Genomic DNA, 16,756 nt, shown 5'->3' with positions numbered 1-16,756 from the left:
TATTATTGGCAGGCCCATGGAGAAAAATCTTTAAACCTCTTCAATTACAATCTCTGCCCCCAAAGACTCGTTTATTCCCTTTGGAGAAGGTGCCTTGGCCAAAGGGAGATCTGAAAAATCCATTCCTGAAAATGCCCTCAGGAGCTTAAGACAAAAAGTACATAATAGAAAGCAAATCCTCCAAGTTTTATTTACAGTTTTAAGCTGCCAACATCCTGACACACACTCAGTTCACTGGCATGAAAGAAGCCTAGTGACCTTTTAGCTCCAAGCTCTACCTTTACAAGAGTCCCCTGGCAAGACTTCTCTCTCCATGTAGTTTAGGTAAATGACATCATAGCCACAGTTCATCTGGGAATGTAGTTGCCACCTTCCCAACTCAGGATCCCATATCCAGGCCTTCTCCTAGATCATCGTCATCCTCAGCACTGAAGCCAGAGAAGCTGATGGGCTGACAAGCTAGGTTCCGAAGGTTCACCAGGCAGGCAGTCTGGGTGGTGCTGAAATTGGGAACAGCAACCAGCAAGACAGTTTGTTCCTCAGGCCCTGCAGAGATCAAATAGAGGAGAAATGGGGACTCACCTGAAATGCCTGAACTATCCCTATGAGCCTGAAAAGAGAGGCAGATCCTTGTAGGCAATGTTTAAGTAAGGAACTAAGCTATCCCTTCTACTGGGACCCATTTAGATGGACTCCCAGAGCCCTTTGGGAACTCTGCTAACTGTAGAGAAACCATAGCAGATAGGAAACTTTGAATTAATGATATAATCAGCACGACATGTAATGTAACATATAATATATAAGCACTTACCAGAATCCCCAAAGAGGAAGGAAACTACCTAGCATTGGACCCCAGGCATTTTCAGGTATTAATAAATAGATCCAGATTAGCTCTTGGTGAGTGAAATGACCAAAAGCACATTCATCCTAACAAAACTAGTCCTAGTCTCCAGAAAGAAGAGCTTGGGCTAGTTCCAGGGCAGCAAATGTTAATAACCCCACCCTATATTTATAGAATGTTTTAGTTGGCAAAACTAAACACATCCATGATCTTCTTTCATCTTCGTAACAATTCTGTGAAGTAGGCAGAACAGACATATTAATGAATTTCACAGATGAAGAAAGGGAAGTTCAGAGAAGCTAAAAGATTTGCCTAAGACCATGCAGCTGGCAGGGTGGCAGGGCTGAAATTTGAGCCCAGGTCTTCTGACTCCCAAATCTAGTCTGTCCATCATATCACACTGTTCTAAAATACTAGAAATCCATCCCAAGAAAATAGAGTCAGAGGGAGGTGTGTTCCTAACTTCATGAGACACTAGTCCCAATGAAGATCCATCCCCTCATGTAGCAGTCTGACCTTTAGTGTCCTTGACATAGATAGAACTAACCTCTGATGATTTTGGAGCAGAATTTAGGAGTGTTGCCACAGAAGTAGACATGGGGACACTCAGGGAAGATGAATGGGTCTGTTTTGTAGAAGGGATAACATCCTGCAAGGGGAAAAATACATGGGGAAAAAAAAATGGTCATAAGATCAAATAGACAATAAAGAGAAAATCTGTCTCAAGTATCATTTGATTTCAATTTTATGAACCTTTGGGACAGATGAGATTTATATCTCTAAGGATCCTCAAGTTCCTAAACTTTTGGGTCTTGAATTCTATAATAGGCCTGGATTGTATAAAAGAAAAATGTCAATGCTTCAGAATTGGCTTCTGGAATCAGCTCCCCTACTTAAACAGGACATTACAAAGATACTATTAACTATCATAAAGGACAAATGGAACTATCAGGCCATGCCAAAGAATCACTAATCCTTCCTAATCTCTTCCAAAAAGATTGGAATCCTCTGTACTTGACTACAAGTCTCATTACCTAGAGTGTCAGGTGCAGTGGGGCTGATGTGGCCCACCCGGAGCGTCCACTCCAGGATCTCCAGATGATCCTCCATGCTGCTGTAGCGGAAAATATCACTCACATTCTGTCCCGATGTCCCCAGGAACCTGTAGGGCAAATTTCAAGTTAGTTCTATTCTAATACAATCTTTTTCCTGTCCTTGGGTATGATATAGTCACCTTCTGTCTTTTGTGACCCTAACAGGCTTGTATGATCCCTGAAGATCCAGCTGTTAGCTGAAGGTCATTTTGGACTCTTGTGATTGATGTGGAATCAGAAAGTTACAAACACCAGAACCACTTCCCACCTTCACTAGCAATTTCCACCAAAACATATACCTTACCCTAATGGTTTAGTCTAGTAAAATTAGAAAAAGTTTTTAAGTCAGAGTCAAACCATTTTAGAAGTACCTGACTCCATCAATGGTGGCCTGGTAGGGGTTGGTGACCAGCTGCAGTGTGGAATAGGCAGAAGCCAGTGGGAACATGCAAGGATGAAGTGGCTGTTGAGGTAGCGTGTAGTTTGTTGGGTCAAATTCACCAGGCATCACATCCACAGGCACTGAGGCCTAGCACAAATAATAGAAAGATATGTTTGTCATTATTCACCCCAAATCTTTAATCCCAAATTCCCAATTCCCACCAACTACATGCCATTTATTGCCCAATTCTAGCTCTAAGGAAGTGATTTCTAAGAGTAACTACAGTTTCAGGTATGCTTACACTCAGTTGTAGTAGGATCTCATCCAACATCTTAATGGCTTCCACACTAGCTGCCTGTGTTTTCTTAGTTAAGTATTTAGCCTGGAAATAGAAATCCCAATAGTCAATGTCAGTCCCCAAAGAAAGTGTGGATCAAAGAATTTTCCTCAGAACTCTGCACTCAGGACTCTTAACTTCACTGTACTAGGAAATACAGAGTGAACTCAGCAATCAAGGACAGAACCAAGAATCCCTTGCTGTGGACTTTACCATCCCTGTAACCATTAGTTCTCTCTTTTCAAAGTAGAAAAATGGGCCTTATGTCAAAAATAAGTACCACTGGTCACCTCCAGAGAAAAAATTGATGGAGTCTGAGTAGAGCTCAAAAACATACTATTTTTTCACTGCTTTTTTTTTTTTGATGTGTCTTTTCCCCAATATAACTAATATTAAAATGTTTTGTTTATTGCAAACCTGTATAGCATATATAAATTTGTTTACTGTATCAGGAAAGGGAGATAAGAGGGAGAGAGAGAAATTGGAATTCAATTTTTTTTAAAAAGTAGGGTTAAAATAAAATAAAATAAAAAGTAAGGTTCAGAATGGCTTTTACCTGTAATTAGGAAAAAAATAAAATAATATTCTCCTAAACAAAGAACAAATAGATCTTGCTATCTGAGCTTTTTAAGGAAGCGGACAAAAGGATATAATTTATACTATTATATATGCTATTTCCCTAATAACACAATTAGGCCAGGCATCCCAGAAAAAGAATCTATGGATAAACAAAAAAAGGTTCCAAACAAAGAAGGTACAGCAGCCACTTTAAAAAGCTTATCACTAAAATCTGTATCCTTTTAATTCCAAATTCCCTAAAGAAATTCACCACCATAGAGATGATCCCACTTCTTCCCCTCCTCTCCCCAAGGCATAAAACAAAAATTTGCAGGAAGTTCAAGATTTCTCTTTAGGAGAGAGTCCAAAGAGAATTCAAAAAGGTAGGATCCATACCTTATTGATGGAGTCTCTGCTCTGGGTATTCTGACTGAGTAAATTCCCAGCCAGAATGACCCGAGAGATGTGGGCAGCACTGTTCTGTTCTCCTTCATCGCCTAATTGTCCTGTCACAACATCTACCATCAACTGGGTCCCCAGCAGACTCTCACCACTGCATCCACCCAGGCCCAGGCCAGATACCAGCAGCACAAACCTGCAGGAAGAGGTCAGTTGTTTTTAGTGTCCTTCTGGGTGGTCCCCCAAAGAGAAGAGGGCCTCAACAGAATTTCAGGGGAAATTCCCAAGCTAGATTACAAATAGGTAGGGCTACTTTATAAATGAATGGTTCGGGAAAACAAAGCATTTGATGTTCTTGATACTATAAAATAAGGCTTTATAGCCCCTGAGGCAGTAGCCACACTAAAAGATATAGCATGGCTTTGAGTCAAAAGATAGTCAGGAGCTGCAATTAAATGCAAGTCCTCATGTTAAAACATTTACCTGTCTGCATCAGGTACTGTCATAAGGTTCTGAGGGGGCAAGTCTGCAAAGCAATGATCCTCTACCAAGAACTTGCCATCATCTTGCACAGAGCCCAGCACTGCCAGCACGATTCCTGAAGAGCAGGATAGATCAGGATCCCAAAGTTAGATGGAGGAGCCTAGAGGTATAGCCACCTTTTCCTTGTCACAGAGCAGCACAGCAAGGAAGCATTCATTAAACTTAGATCCCCAAATTGTCAAGACTATACTATCCTAATCATCCTTTACCCCTTAAAGTGAGGGATTATTCACTGAGAACTCCAACCAAGTTGTAGTCTTCTTGGTGATGGTGCCATTGGAGAAAAGAAAGGTAGCCTCTTGTTTATCTACATCTATTTAGATCTCCCTTGTCCTTTATAAGGACTATACTTTGTTTTTTTAATCAATCCACAAAAAAATGTGCTTGCTCTTCTTCCCACTCTAAATTTCTCTTCCTCTTCCCTAACTGAAAGCAAAATAAAAGCCTTGTTCCACACTATAGTCAAGCAAAACAGATTTTAATTACAATCTAAGTCCTCCATTAGGAAATGAGCATCATGTGCCCACTGGGTCTAATCACAATGTCCATCCCCTTTATGAGTGCAAGAAAATAAGCACACACTTTAACTATGTTTGTTGTTGTTTGTTGAGTTATTTTTAATCATGTCTAATCTTTGTGACTGGGGTTTTCTCGACAAAGAAACTAGAGTGGTTTGCCATTTTCTCCTCTAGCTCACTTTACAGATGAGGAAACTGAGGCAAACAGATTAAATGGCTCACCCAAGGCCACACAGCTAGAGAATGTCTGAGGCCAGACTGGTTCTCAGGAAGAGGAGTCTTCCCGACTACAGGCCTGGTGGGCTATGAGCTATGGCGCCACCTAGCTCCCACATGCATTTCCCCATGTACCTGTTACCAATCTGGACACATCAATAGTGCCTTCCAATCTGATGCGTTGTAACTCATCTTCCAGAATCAGCTCATCGTCTGGGTGAATGTATTTGTTGCGAGGAGGCTGGGGCAGTAGATTATGCTGGAATATCAAAATGGAGGGCTTTTTAGGGTCAAAATTGCTACAGTTCAAATTTCTTAAAAGTTCTGCAATGTAACAATCCACTTAGTTTTTATACTCTTCCTTGTTTTTCTCTTCCCGTATTCAAGGGACCAATTGCTCCTTCAAATGTCATTCCTATTCTTCTGGTGTCCACATAAAACCTGACTTGCTGAATTCAAAGTGCTGAGAGGCCTCCAAGGGGTAAAATTTCTAGGAACAACCTTCTTTAGTGACCTTCAAACCTATGGTATACCTTCCTTGTTCTAACTTCCCAATCATATGTTTTTAGTTTTCAGAAGCATGGTAGGAAGTTAAATTTATAGCTGTGAAGTAAAAGGCTCACCTCTTCACTGATTTCCCGAAGAATGGAAGGCTGAAGCTGCATGGACTTGAAGAGAGTCCCTACCACACAACATTTCTCCCCAGGTTGCAATTCACAGAGCTTCTTTACACTTACTTCACTGCCTGTGGATAATAATGGTGATGTCATCTATGAAAGTTTAAGAGAAAGTCAATAGAAAAAGTCACAACTCCCTCAACCTTTACCCACAGCAGAGGGCCATTCAAGACAGGGCCTCACAACAGAACCCTGTAACAATCCTAATGTCTCAAACAACAAGGATGTGCCCTTTTTTCAGTGTGGAGGACAGCAGTTAACAAAGAGAGAAAACTTGGTAACTAGAGACTTCGTACTAATAACAACAAAGGTACTGGTACTCTGTGGAACCATGAGAAGACAGATGATCTAATGATGTGGTCTCCCATATGGGGTTTCTCAAAATTTAGAGCTGACAGCAAATTTAAAATACTACATCTATGATGTGATAGCCTAGACTAAATCAAAACAGAAAAGATTTGGGAAAAAACATCTTTCTTGAGATGTAATGGGCTTGAGTTGATGCACTGAGGTCCCAAGCACGTGAGGCTAAATAGTAATTGGACCATACTCTATTAATATATATGCTTGGACAAAGAATGGTCCCCGCCCACTCTTTGTGCAAGTCCTGATGTGTTGTATAGGAAATGACGTTTTTGGTATGTGGAGGCAGAAGGTGGAAGGGGAAGCGAGGGGAAGCAAAAAGAGAGACTGCTGGCTGGTATCTTGACACAGCTGCTCGCAATGCTATCGCAACCGCCCTTCACCTCCAATCTCCCTCTGCTAGCTGGCTTCCTGTCTGCCCATATTGCTATCGCACTCCTTCTTCACCTCTACTGAGAATAAAGATTGAAGATTTTTCCCTTAACCTGAATTCCTGACTCCAGCTGATTTTAAATATGCGGTCATCACACTGAGAATTTTTTTTCTCTTAAAAAAATGGGAGGGGGGGGAAGAAGGGATTATGAGGTTTGAAAAAATAAAAATGTTTAAGATAAATATAGTACATAAAGTATATAAAGAAACTTATATATAGGTTCAGAACTTATATTCTCAGAACTCAGAATTTTACAAGTAATGGCAAACTTCTCAGGTCAGTCTGAAATGCCTATTAACTTCTAATTTCCTCAATGGCCAACTTGGCTTGTCTGGCCCAATCTTTCCCTCCTTCTTGTTCTCTGCCATCATCTTTCTTTGATCAGTTGAGTTTTCATGTTAATCACCCAATGCCCTGACCTTCCAAAATTGTCTGAGCTCGTTACCTTCATGACATCCAACTCCATTTAGTTTCTGCCACCAACAGCCCGGCTACATCCAAAACTCAAGACTTCTCAATTTAAGATTCTGAACTCTGGAATTTTATTCTCTGATCAGATCACAAACTCCCAGTCATTTTTCTGTCATATTTTCTCATGTCTTAGTGAACCCATTAATCTTTCAAGTGACTTTGGTTTTTTGATTTATTCCTATACTTCCTGTCTATCATTGGCTTTACTTGTCTCCCTCCCTACAATGGACCTGTGGGGGTCAGCGTGTAAGATTTAGTTCTGGTCTTTAAGTCCTACATCATCTTGCTCCTGTTTCTTCCTCCACCCTTATCTCATACTACTGGTCTTCACAAAAAGTATACTACAGTCAACCTAGACTAGATGTTATTCTCATAATTTATCCTGAATTTTCCTCTTTATTCGTGACACTTCTATAGCTGGAATGCACTTTTTCCAATCTCATCTTTAATTGCTGAAATTCTAACTAGCTCAAATATCACCAACTCTAAGAAGCCTTTTCCATTCCCTATAATCCCCACAAATTTCTGTCACTCACTCCAACGTTGCCGAGCCCGGTTCACTAAGAGAGGTGTCATATGAACAAGGCGGGTAGCATAGATGTGAGCATACTGTCGGCTAAAGCTTCTCTCCCCCAAACGAAAAGGTTGAGAAGAGTTAGTGTAAGTCGTCACAGGTACTCGAGCAAAGGTGGAAGACTCAGTGGATGGTGGAGACAAAAGTGTGTGAGCCCTCTTTGAAGCTTGCTCTGAAAACATGGCTGAGGTCCTAGAGTCAATTTTCGTCTTAGGAACACTCCACCTAAATAAAGGATAAATTGGTTACTGTATATTTTCAAAAAGCCTCCTCTATCTACAAACCATTAGTCTCATTTAATACACAATTTCAAAGAAGCACATGAGAGGTAAAAAGACAGGTTCACATCTAAGAAAAACCACCTTAAAATTGGGTAAAATATATCTGGCAAGATTATCAGTTTCTTGAGGGTAGAGACCATTCTTTTTCATTTGTATCTACTATAGCATTTAGGACAGTACACTGTACTTAATATGTGTTTAAATTCAATTAAATAAACATTATTAAATGAATTAATAATAATGGCTAGTATTTAGATAGTGCAATGTATTTTACAATGGTCTCATTTGATACTCAAAAAACCTTGGGAGGTAAATGCTATTATTTTCCTCAGTTTACAAATGAGGAAACTGAAACTTGCCAAGGGTCACATCATTACTCCATATATTGTTGTCTGACCTAGTTGTCTGAATTGAGTGTTAATGAAAAAATGAAAAGTCATTCACTAAAGATACCTATGTTTGTCTCTTGTCACTTGAGGAAGGAGAAAGGAAAAATCAGGGCCAAGAGCTTTTTTATTTCCCAACTTGATCCAACATGGTTCAATGCAAGTTTACAAAAATAATGGCATTAATTATAATTACATATATTCCTGGAAAGAGAAATAGACTGGAAACCAGGAGACCTGAGATCTAGTTCCCCATGTGGTAAGCTATTTATTAATTATATATATATATATATATATATACATATATATATATAAATTGGGGAAATGACTTAATCTTTCTGGGCCTCAATATCCTCCTCTATAAAATAAATTCCCTTTTAAAGCTCCCTCATGTTCTTTTTTTGTAGTAAGTTTATTTATTTTTAATACACATCGCTTTATGAATCATTTTGGGAGAGAAAAATCAAAGCAAAAAAGAAAAACCATGGGAAAGATAAAAGACACAGAAAAAAGCAGTGAACACAACATATGTTGATTTACATTCAATCTCCTTAGTTCTTTTTTTGGAGGCAGATAGCATTTTCTATCCAAAGTCTGTAAGGATTTTTTTGGATATTGAAATACTGAGAGATACAAGACTTTCATAGCTGATCATCACACATTCTTGTTGTTATTGTGTCCAATTTATTCCTGGCTCTGCTTGTTTCACTCAGCATCAGTTCACGTAAATCTTACCAGGCCTTTCTCTAATCAGCTTGTTCATCATTTAAAAAAAAAAAATTGTCTTTGTTTATCACTTTTTAAAGAACAATAATATTCCATTACTTTTGTGTACCACAATTTGTTCAGTCCTTCCCTAACTGATGGGCGCATCCATTCCTTTTCCAATTCTTTGCTACTACCAAAAAAAAAAAAAAAAAACTGCAACAAACATTTTTGCACATGTGGGTCCTTTTCCCTCCTTTATGATTTCCTTGGGATACTGATCCAGTAATGGCACTGCTGGGTCAAAGGGGATGCAGAGTTTTATAGTCCTTTGGGCATAATTCCAAATTGCTCTCCAGAATGGTTGGATCATTTCACAACTCCCCACCAATGCATTAGTGTCCCACTTCTTTAGGACTTAGCTCAAAATCAAGTTCCTTCAAGAAGTCTTCAATATCTAATACCTAACTCTAGTCAATTCTGATCAATCAGTGGACTTCAGCTGTAGGAGTTATGGCAAAGAGTTCAAGAATTTAAATCCAATCCAAAGTGTTGTCATTTTTATCTTTAATCAATCCCCCTCCCCCCCCAAAAAATGAGTAACGTAACTTAGTATAATAATAAAGCATTTACATAAGATGATAAGACTTTTAAAGCACTTTCCTTATTCTAAATCAGGAAACCAGTGCCCAGAAAAACTAAGTGATGTGTATATGGTCATAAAACAGCTATTTAGAGCTGGAAGGGACCTCAGAAATTATCTAGTTCAATCTTTTCATTTGGTAAAGTGACTGGCCCAAGGTTATGTAGCTAAGTCAGTGCTGACCTGGGATTCAAAAACTATCTTTACTTTCCAGAATATTAATTAGTGACAGCTTAGCCTTTCAAACCTGATTTAAGCTCTAAAGTAGAACTAAAGCTGCATACTGATTCAGGTACTGGCATGTAGCCATATGTGTGATACATCTTTATATACATAGATTTTTTTACATTGCTTTAAAATTCACACAGCACTTATGTCACAGCCACCAAGAGGAAAAGGGATACAGCAGAAAGAGTACTATGTTTGGAGTCGGAGAATCTGAGTTTAAATGCTAGTTATGCTAATCACTATCCATTGCAAGTTATGTAACTCCTCTCTGGGTCTCAGTTTGTAAAATTTGTAAAATCGAAGGGGTTGGACTAGATGACCTTCCATATATAGATTTATAAATTATATATATATATATATATATAGATAGATAGATAGATATAGATAGATATAGATTTAAAGCTATATCATCATTTCTACTTTACAGATGTACAGATGCCATATCTCTGGCACAGTGGCACTTAGTGCCAAATTAAGACATTTCCCTGCTATTGAGGAGCATTTTGGCTTCCCTAGAAGTAGGTTGGGGGTAAGAAGAGAAATACAGAAGGATTCTCATAACGCTAACTAGCCTAACTTCATTTTAGCACTGAGGGAATCAAGATGCAGAAAGGGAGATTTTCTCACACAATCTTTCTTTACAGATGAGTCAACTGAGGTTCAGAGGGACTTAAGCAATTTGCTCAAGCGCACACTAGTGGAGTCAGAGCCAAGGTGTAAACTCTGGTCCTCTGGACTCTCAGGAGCAAAGTGGTAAAGTAGAAAAAGCATTAATTTTTGGTCAGGAAGAATTCGGCCTCGGACACTATTTAGTAACGGAGGTGAGCCTGAGTTCAAATTCTGTCACTGACCGTTATCTCGGGCACATCATTTGGGGTAAAATGAGGTGGGATCAGAGAAACCTAAGGTCCCTTCCGGCTCGGCAACTATGACTGTATGTGTTACTGGTATTCATTTCGCCTTGGAGACGTGATTTTTTTTTGCAAATCTAGAGGCGCTACATTAGTGTTAGCCACATGAGGCTGGCATGGAGACCCTTAAGGGTCTCCCCGGTCCCACCCCGACCTCGTCCCTGTCCTGACCCGGCTGCGCTCGCGCGGCCTCCCCGCCTCACACCCGGCTTGGCTAGGCCGGGTCAGCTACCGGCGCACGCCGGCTCGGCTCCGCAGACTCCAGAAGCTGCAGAGCCCACGGGCCGGGTCGGGCTAGGCTGTACCCCACAGAACTCCCAGCGGCCTACACCGGAACCACTCACCTACCCGCGCGCGCGCCGGGCCCGCCTCTGGCTGCTCACCACCCGCCAAGCCCGCGCTCCGCCCCGGAACCGGAGACTGTAGCCCCGCCCCCTTCCCCGATTGGAGAGAGGCTGCGATCGCCACGCCTCGGGACGAAGCCCTGCCCCCTTCTCAGTCCTTAAGGCTGAAAGTGGGTCTCTTGCCCTCCAAGGCCTCAGCTCCGCCCCCCGGCATCAGGCCCCTTCTCCGCCCCAACCCCCGAAGGACAGCGCCTTGGAGGAGGCTGATTCTTGACAGATTGAGAGTCTGCGCACTCCCAAGTGTGGGGCTGTTCCTAGACTCTCGGAACACGGTGTATTCGTTTTCACCGAAATTTACGCTTCCTTTGCGCCCTAAGAACTAGAAATTTCTCTCCTTTCCAAGGGAGCCGCGTAAGTTATTTTCAGGTGTTAACAACTTTGATGTTTATTCACAGAAATACCGAAAAAAGGGTTTCACACCTCCTCCATCTTCCTGATCAGTGATGACTGACAGGTGTGACCAGGGTTTTCTACAGGGGATCCTCGTGGTCCATCCTGGGCGTAGGTCTACTGAACTAAGTCAGGAGAAAACAACGAACCCGACCCCTATCTCCTTCTAGCACGATGTAGTTGTCCCACTTACAGGCTTGAAGTTTTTTAAAGGGAAAAACCGTCTTTCCCTGCTCTCCCCTCCCCTTTTCTTTTGTATCCCCAGTGTGTTTCTCAATCCTAGTCCTTTTGGGAGGAGAGAACAGCCAACATGTCCAATATTTATTAAGCAAGATTTACTTAAGCCCCTGTGGTGTGTAGAGTATTACGCTTGGTGGAGCCAAAGTGAAAGTTTATAAAGTTTACATATGCTACAGTTCTTGTCTTCTTGGGGTTATAACCAAATATAACAGTTATTGACCAGGAAGAAATAGACTATTATCTATCCACTCTGGTCCCCTCCCCTCATTTTACAGATGAGAATTTTGAGGCAAGGTCACAAAACAAGGTAGTGGCAGAGGACAAAATCTCATAATTCCTTCTAGTTAGACATTTGTTTCATTGCCTTTTAGACTCATGATGAATCTTAAGTACAAAGGGAAAAAAATTTTATTTATGCCAGACCTTGTTACGGCTCCCCCTGCCCTCCAACCCTTATTATAGCCTAACTTGGGTCTAGAGCCGTGCCCCCAACTTGATTCTCCCTCCACTGAATCTCTCAGGAGGGTTGGAAGGCTAAGTACAAATGTCCCAGGGATCCTAGGTGAAATGATGGCTTGGGATGTCCCTCGTTGGGTAGACTGTCAATGTAGAAGTTAGAGAGGTCGCAGCAGGGAGGGAGATCTCTTCCGTTACCCTGACAATGCCTGTGTGCCTGCATGGAAGCTGGGGGGAACAGCAGAGGTATTTTAGATCTCAGTGCACCCGGCAGAACAGTGAATTCTTGTCCAGATGAGCAGATGAGAGCGAGGAGGGGCAGGATAGTCGCCATGAAAATGACACTCTAGAAATCTTATGTCTGCCGTCGAGCTAGTGAGTATCATGACTGAAACCTTCCTTCTCCAACGGGGCAGCAACTGGGAGGTTTGTGCTAAGCTCCTGAACGGTCTGTTTCAACCTGAATCAGGCTCCAAAAAGTGAAGTTCCATCTTGAGGGATGAGGGAGAAGGAGAATTCAATGGACTTATGCTTATTTTTTATTTATTTAATACAATCAAACTGCTGGTTAATGTAACTGTTTGCATTGTTGGTAAGTAGGAAGACTTGGTTGACACCTTGGGGTGGATGGGGCTTCCCCAGGACTTACTCTTTCCCTGGGTGGCTTCCAAAAAGATTAATCAAAAAAGAGATTAATGACAGATGCTTACTTTTTACTCACTTCTAACTAGTTAGCTTGTACATGATTATTGAGTGCCTAATCCTATTCTTTCTCTGCTCTTGGAGGTTGTTAAAACAGATCAGTGTTTGTCAAATATGAGCCTTTAACCAGTAGTCACAGGCAACAAGATAGTTCAGATCTCTGAGATTTTCCCTTTTATCCCACTTAAGAAGAGCATCCACACAATGGCAAAAATAGTTTCACAAATCTATTGATGCAGCCTGATCATATTTACAGACTTTGAAATAGAGTAGGCTGATAAAACAAAAGTAAACCCTTCTTGTGAGCAGGTAGGTGATTGGGTAGAGTGCCAGGGAAGACTCATTTTTGTGAGTTCAAATCCAGTCTCAGACACTTACAAGATGTCTGACTCTGGGCAAGTCAATTCAATCTGTTTGCCTCAATTTCCTTATTTGTAAAATGAGCTGGAAAAGGAAATAGCAAAAATTAGTTAGCAGTCTGATTGTATTAAATTAAAAGATAAAATGTAAGCACAAAAGCCAATTCAATTCTTCCTCACCCTCACCCCTCAAGGTGAGAATTCATTTTTTATAGACTAATTCAGGTTGAAACAGACAGTTCAGGAAAACACCAAATGGAGTCAGGAAGAGTCAGGCATGCCAATGCCTGAACAGCAACAAAGATCCTTCTCAAGTCAGAGGAAAGTATAAAATTCAAAGTAAGTAATGACCTACCATGCAACAAACTTTGGAAGAGAGGGTAAAGGAGAGAGGGAAATGAAAGCTAAAAATCTCTAAAGCTTCATGGCTTCTTTAGAACGGTTTCTATTTTGGAGTAGTTTGTAGCACCCATGCGACTCCAATTTACTCCCCTGGCTTCTTAGTACTCTCTTTGACAATATACGGCATCTCAATACTTCCCTGTTTACCTCTTCAGTCTTCCTGGCTCTTCTTGCCCACCTGCTTCTTTTTCTCACGATTTCCTTAGCCGGTAAAACTCTGAAAAAAATTAAGGCAAGAACATGAGAAATCTCTACCTATACCCACAGGCATTCATCTCCTGCATCTCCATGGTGATACCTGGACACTGTGCCAAGAAAATACCACAAAGATTATAAACTATAAAGGCTTTATTGACAGCACCTGAAGAAGGAAGGACATGACAAGTAGGTGGGGAAGGACCAATGAGATTGAATAACTGGTACTCTTAGAGGCGATAGGTAAGAAATGAGAAATAACAGTAAAGGGAGGAGTGCTTTAGTAACAGTCATATCATCTGGGGCCTGGCAATTCAAAAAAGATCAAGCATTGGTCACAACATCCCCTACCATGGTTGTTGTTCAGTCATGTCTGAATCTTCATGACCTCATCTGAGGTTTTCTGGGCAAAGTTACTGGAGTGGATTGCATTTCCTTCTCCAGCTCATTTTACAGATGAGGAAACTGAGGCAAATAGGATTAAATGGCTTCCCCAGGTCATACATTTAGTACGTATTTTAGATCAAATTTGATCTAAAGTATTAAATTTATGACACCACTAGACCCCATACTAATTGTATTTAAAAGGGCATGTCTTATAAAAACAATGTAACCAAAACAACTAGGAAAAATTTTATGTATAATACTGTGGATAAGTTCATTTACCTTGGCAATATACTTTCCAGGGATGTCCACATGGATAATGAGATTGATACATGAATTACCAGAGCTAGCACGGTGTTTGGGAGACTCCAAAGGCAAGTGTGGGAGAGGAGAGATAATTAACTACTGAATTGAAGGTCTACAGAGGGCTGATTTCATTGTTATATGTCTGTGAAACCTGAACAGTGAATCAGTGCTATGCCAGGAACCTGAATAGCTTCAATCTGAATTGTTTTGGGAAGATTCTAGAGATTACCTGGCAGAATTCAGTGTTTTAATTTACTAGACGCACATGATATAGTCCCCTCTCCTTCTCCTGCGAATTTCCCCAACTCTTTTTGTTATGATTCTTACAAGGTGCTAAGTCACTGGAATTGACAGAGACAATGCTTATGTACTCAGTTCACACCTTTAAGAGAGTTCACACATTTAGAGAGCATATATAAGCTAGAAGCCTCAACTAGGATTGACTTCAGAAGATTCACAAGTCAGAAACCCACAAGCCCACTCTCTGGGAGGCGGAGTCAGATTCATTCCAACTTCCACCTTTGTGCTGGCTGGAGGCTTTGGATTCAGAGGGAGCTAGAGACTGAAGCTGGAGGAGACAAAGGATTAGCAACAAGAGCTCTCCGAACCAAGGAGAGAAATAGGCCTCTACGAAAACTAACCGGACTATTTTGAAGGAGACAATAAAGGGCTGGACTTTAATCCCTGGCTGCATTTGAGGTGATTACTACATTGAACTGAAACTAAGGCTGCTTCCAGAAGCCCCCCAAGAAACCTGCTCCCAGAGAACACATTTTAGAGAAGAGAACATTACATCTTTTTGTTTCTCCTCTTTGAGTAGGAGAAGAAACCCAAAAAGAAAGATCAGGTAGAAATGAGGTTTCTCTAGCAGGCGTAGGGTAGAGAAAGGCCCTGATTTTCTGTTCTTTTGCCAGTTAGATAATTGCTATCTTTTCCAAGGCCCTGTCACTAGGCTTCATCTCAACACTGGCCCTCAAGCCAGCTACTAACAATGTTATTTGTCCTTTGTTCTCAAAGAGGACATGTCATCAGGGAGGAGATGCTATGACATGCAAGTGAATTGGATTTAAGTGAGGGAGGGCTGGGCAAGGTCACCTGCCTCACTTTCCCCTCCAGAGCCATCTGGGTCCAGTGGCCAGATAGAGATTAAAACAACTGGAGATTGCCCTGGATGCAATGAGAGACCTTGGTCATTTTAAGCTAAGGTCTTCAACAAGTCTGACTGAGGCGGTCCCCATTCAGTGATTAAGTTAATATAAAGCTGGCTCCCCAAATTATTATGATGGAAAGAATGCTGAAGTTAGAGTTAGGAAGTCCTCAGTTCAAATCCTGCCTCAGACTTTTTTAGCTGTTAAAGTCTGTCCAAGTCATCTACCTTCTCTTACCCTCAATTTCCTCATTTGTCAAATAGGGATAATAATAGCACCTACAATTGATGTGATATGATGCAAATGAGATAACATTTATAAAGTGCTTTTTAAACCATTAAACTCCATTTAATGCTACCTAGTCTTTTTTTTTTTTTTTTTAAGTCAATCAGGGTTAAGTGGCTTGCCCAGAGTCACACACATAGGAAGTGTCTGAAACTGGATTTGAACTATGGCTCTCCTGACTATCCATTCTGCCACCTAGTTTTCTCTATTCTCCTAATTATTATTATTAAAGGAAGGATACATCCTCTTTCTATTCCAGGTGTCAATGACTATTCTAACAGCAATCTGGCAGAAACAGTAGTCATTTTTTTTTGTTTTGTTATTAGGATAACTTGAAGACATTATGCTGGATTGATCTTTGGAGATACCTTGGCTTCTTAACTGGTAGAGAACCTGCTCTAGCTTGAGCTTGAGGAAAGGAGATGAATGGGAGAGGAAAAAGAATCATTGTCCACCAGGGCTTCTGCCTTCCCATGTAGTACTCACGTGACAGTAGATGTGTCTCAGCTCCCAGGAAGCTTTGTGTGTATAGGTTGCACAGATCCTATCCAATCATTCAAATATGGAAACCTCATTCCTGATTAACAACATGCTATTTTTTTCTTTTAATTTTCTTGATATTTGTCTCTTGGATATCAAGAGCCACTAAAATGTTGTGAGCTGTCTGGGGTAGAAGTATGAGGAAGAAATTATGAGAAATATCCAAATGTTAGTGACATTGAATATGGACCCTCTGGGAAGCATCATTGAAAAAGACTCTAGAGGGTTTGTTTGCAATAGGCCAGAATTATGGAGAAATTCTTACAAGGTGTTAACTCATAGAAATTGATAATACAATGGTTATCTAGTTTAGCATGGTGATTAATAGTTCTCTAGTTCAGTACATGTACTTAGTTCTTAATATAGTTCTACAAGATTCATACCT

General features: G+C 40.8%; 1 protein-coding gene across 2 annotated transcripts; it reads right to left on the bottom strand.

The window, feature by feature from the left end:
- Positions 1-165: 165 nt before the first annotated feature.
- On the bottom strand, positions 166-10,974 carry POLD2 (DNA polymerase delta 2, accessory subunit). Of its 2 annotated transcripts, none has more exons than XM_051976468.1 (11): positions 10,905-10,974; positions 7,369-7,631; positions 5,512-5,633; positions 5,024-5,147; positions 4,095-4,209; positions 3,609-3,807; positions 2,619-2,699; positions 2,307-2,464; positions 1,876-2,003; positions 1,389-1,490; positions 166-546 (listed from the first exon to the last, which is right to left on the bottom strand). In XM_051976468.1, exons 2-11 carry the CDS (start codon positions 7,586-7,588, stop codon positions 380-382), a joined length of 1,416 nt encoding a protein of 471 aa, XP_051832428.1. In that variant the 5' UTR covers positions 7,589-7,631; positions 10,905-10,974; the 3' UTR covers positions 166-379. The 2 variants fall into 2 exon arrangements, with proteins under 2 accessions (XP_051832428.1, XP_051832429.1); XM_051976469.1 differs by having other exon boundaries at positions 10,909-10,972.
- Between the last annotated feature and the right edge of the window lie 5,782 nt (positions 10,975-16,756).

Source organism: Antechinus flavipes, chromosome 2 (assembly GCF_016432865.1).
Source record: "Antechinus flavipes isolate AdamAnt ecotype Samford, QLD, Australia chromosome 2, AdamAnt_v2, whole genome shotgun sequence".
NCBI classification, from domain to species: Eukaryota; Metazoa; Chordata; class Mammalia; order Dasyuromorphia; family Dasyuridae; genus Antechinus; species Antechinus flavipes.
The sequence above is the reverse complement of the archived record's forward strand: the minus strand, read 5'-3'. Positions and strand labels throughout refer to the sequence as shown.

Excerpts from the sequence above, each read along its gene's own strand:
- POLD2 (XM_051976468.1), bottom strand. The coding sequence starts at position 7,588 with ATGTTTTCAGAGCAAGCTTCAAAGAGGGCTCACACACTTTTGTCTCCA. Across the intron at positions 5,148-5,511 it reads TTCGGGAAATCAGTGAAGAG|CATAATCTACTGCCCCAGCC; the intron begins GTGAGCCTTTTA and ends TTGATATTCCAG. Across the intron at positions 2,465-2,618 it reads AGATCCTACTACAACTGAGT|GCCTCAGTGCCTGTGGATGT; the intron begins GTAAGCATACCT and ends TATTTGTGCTAG.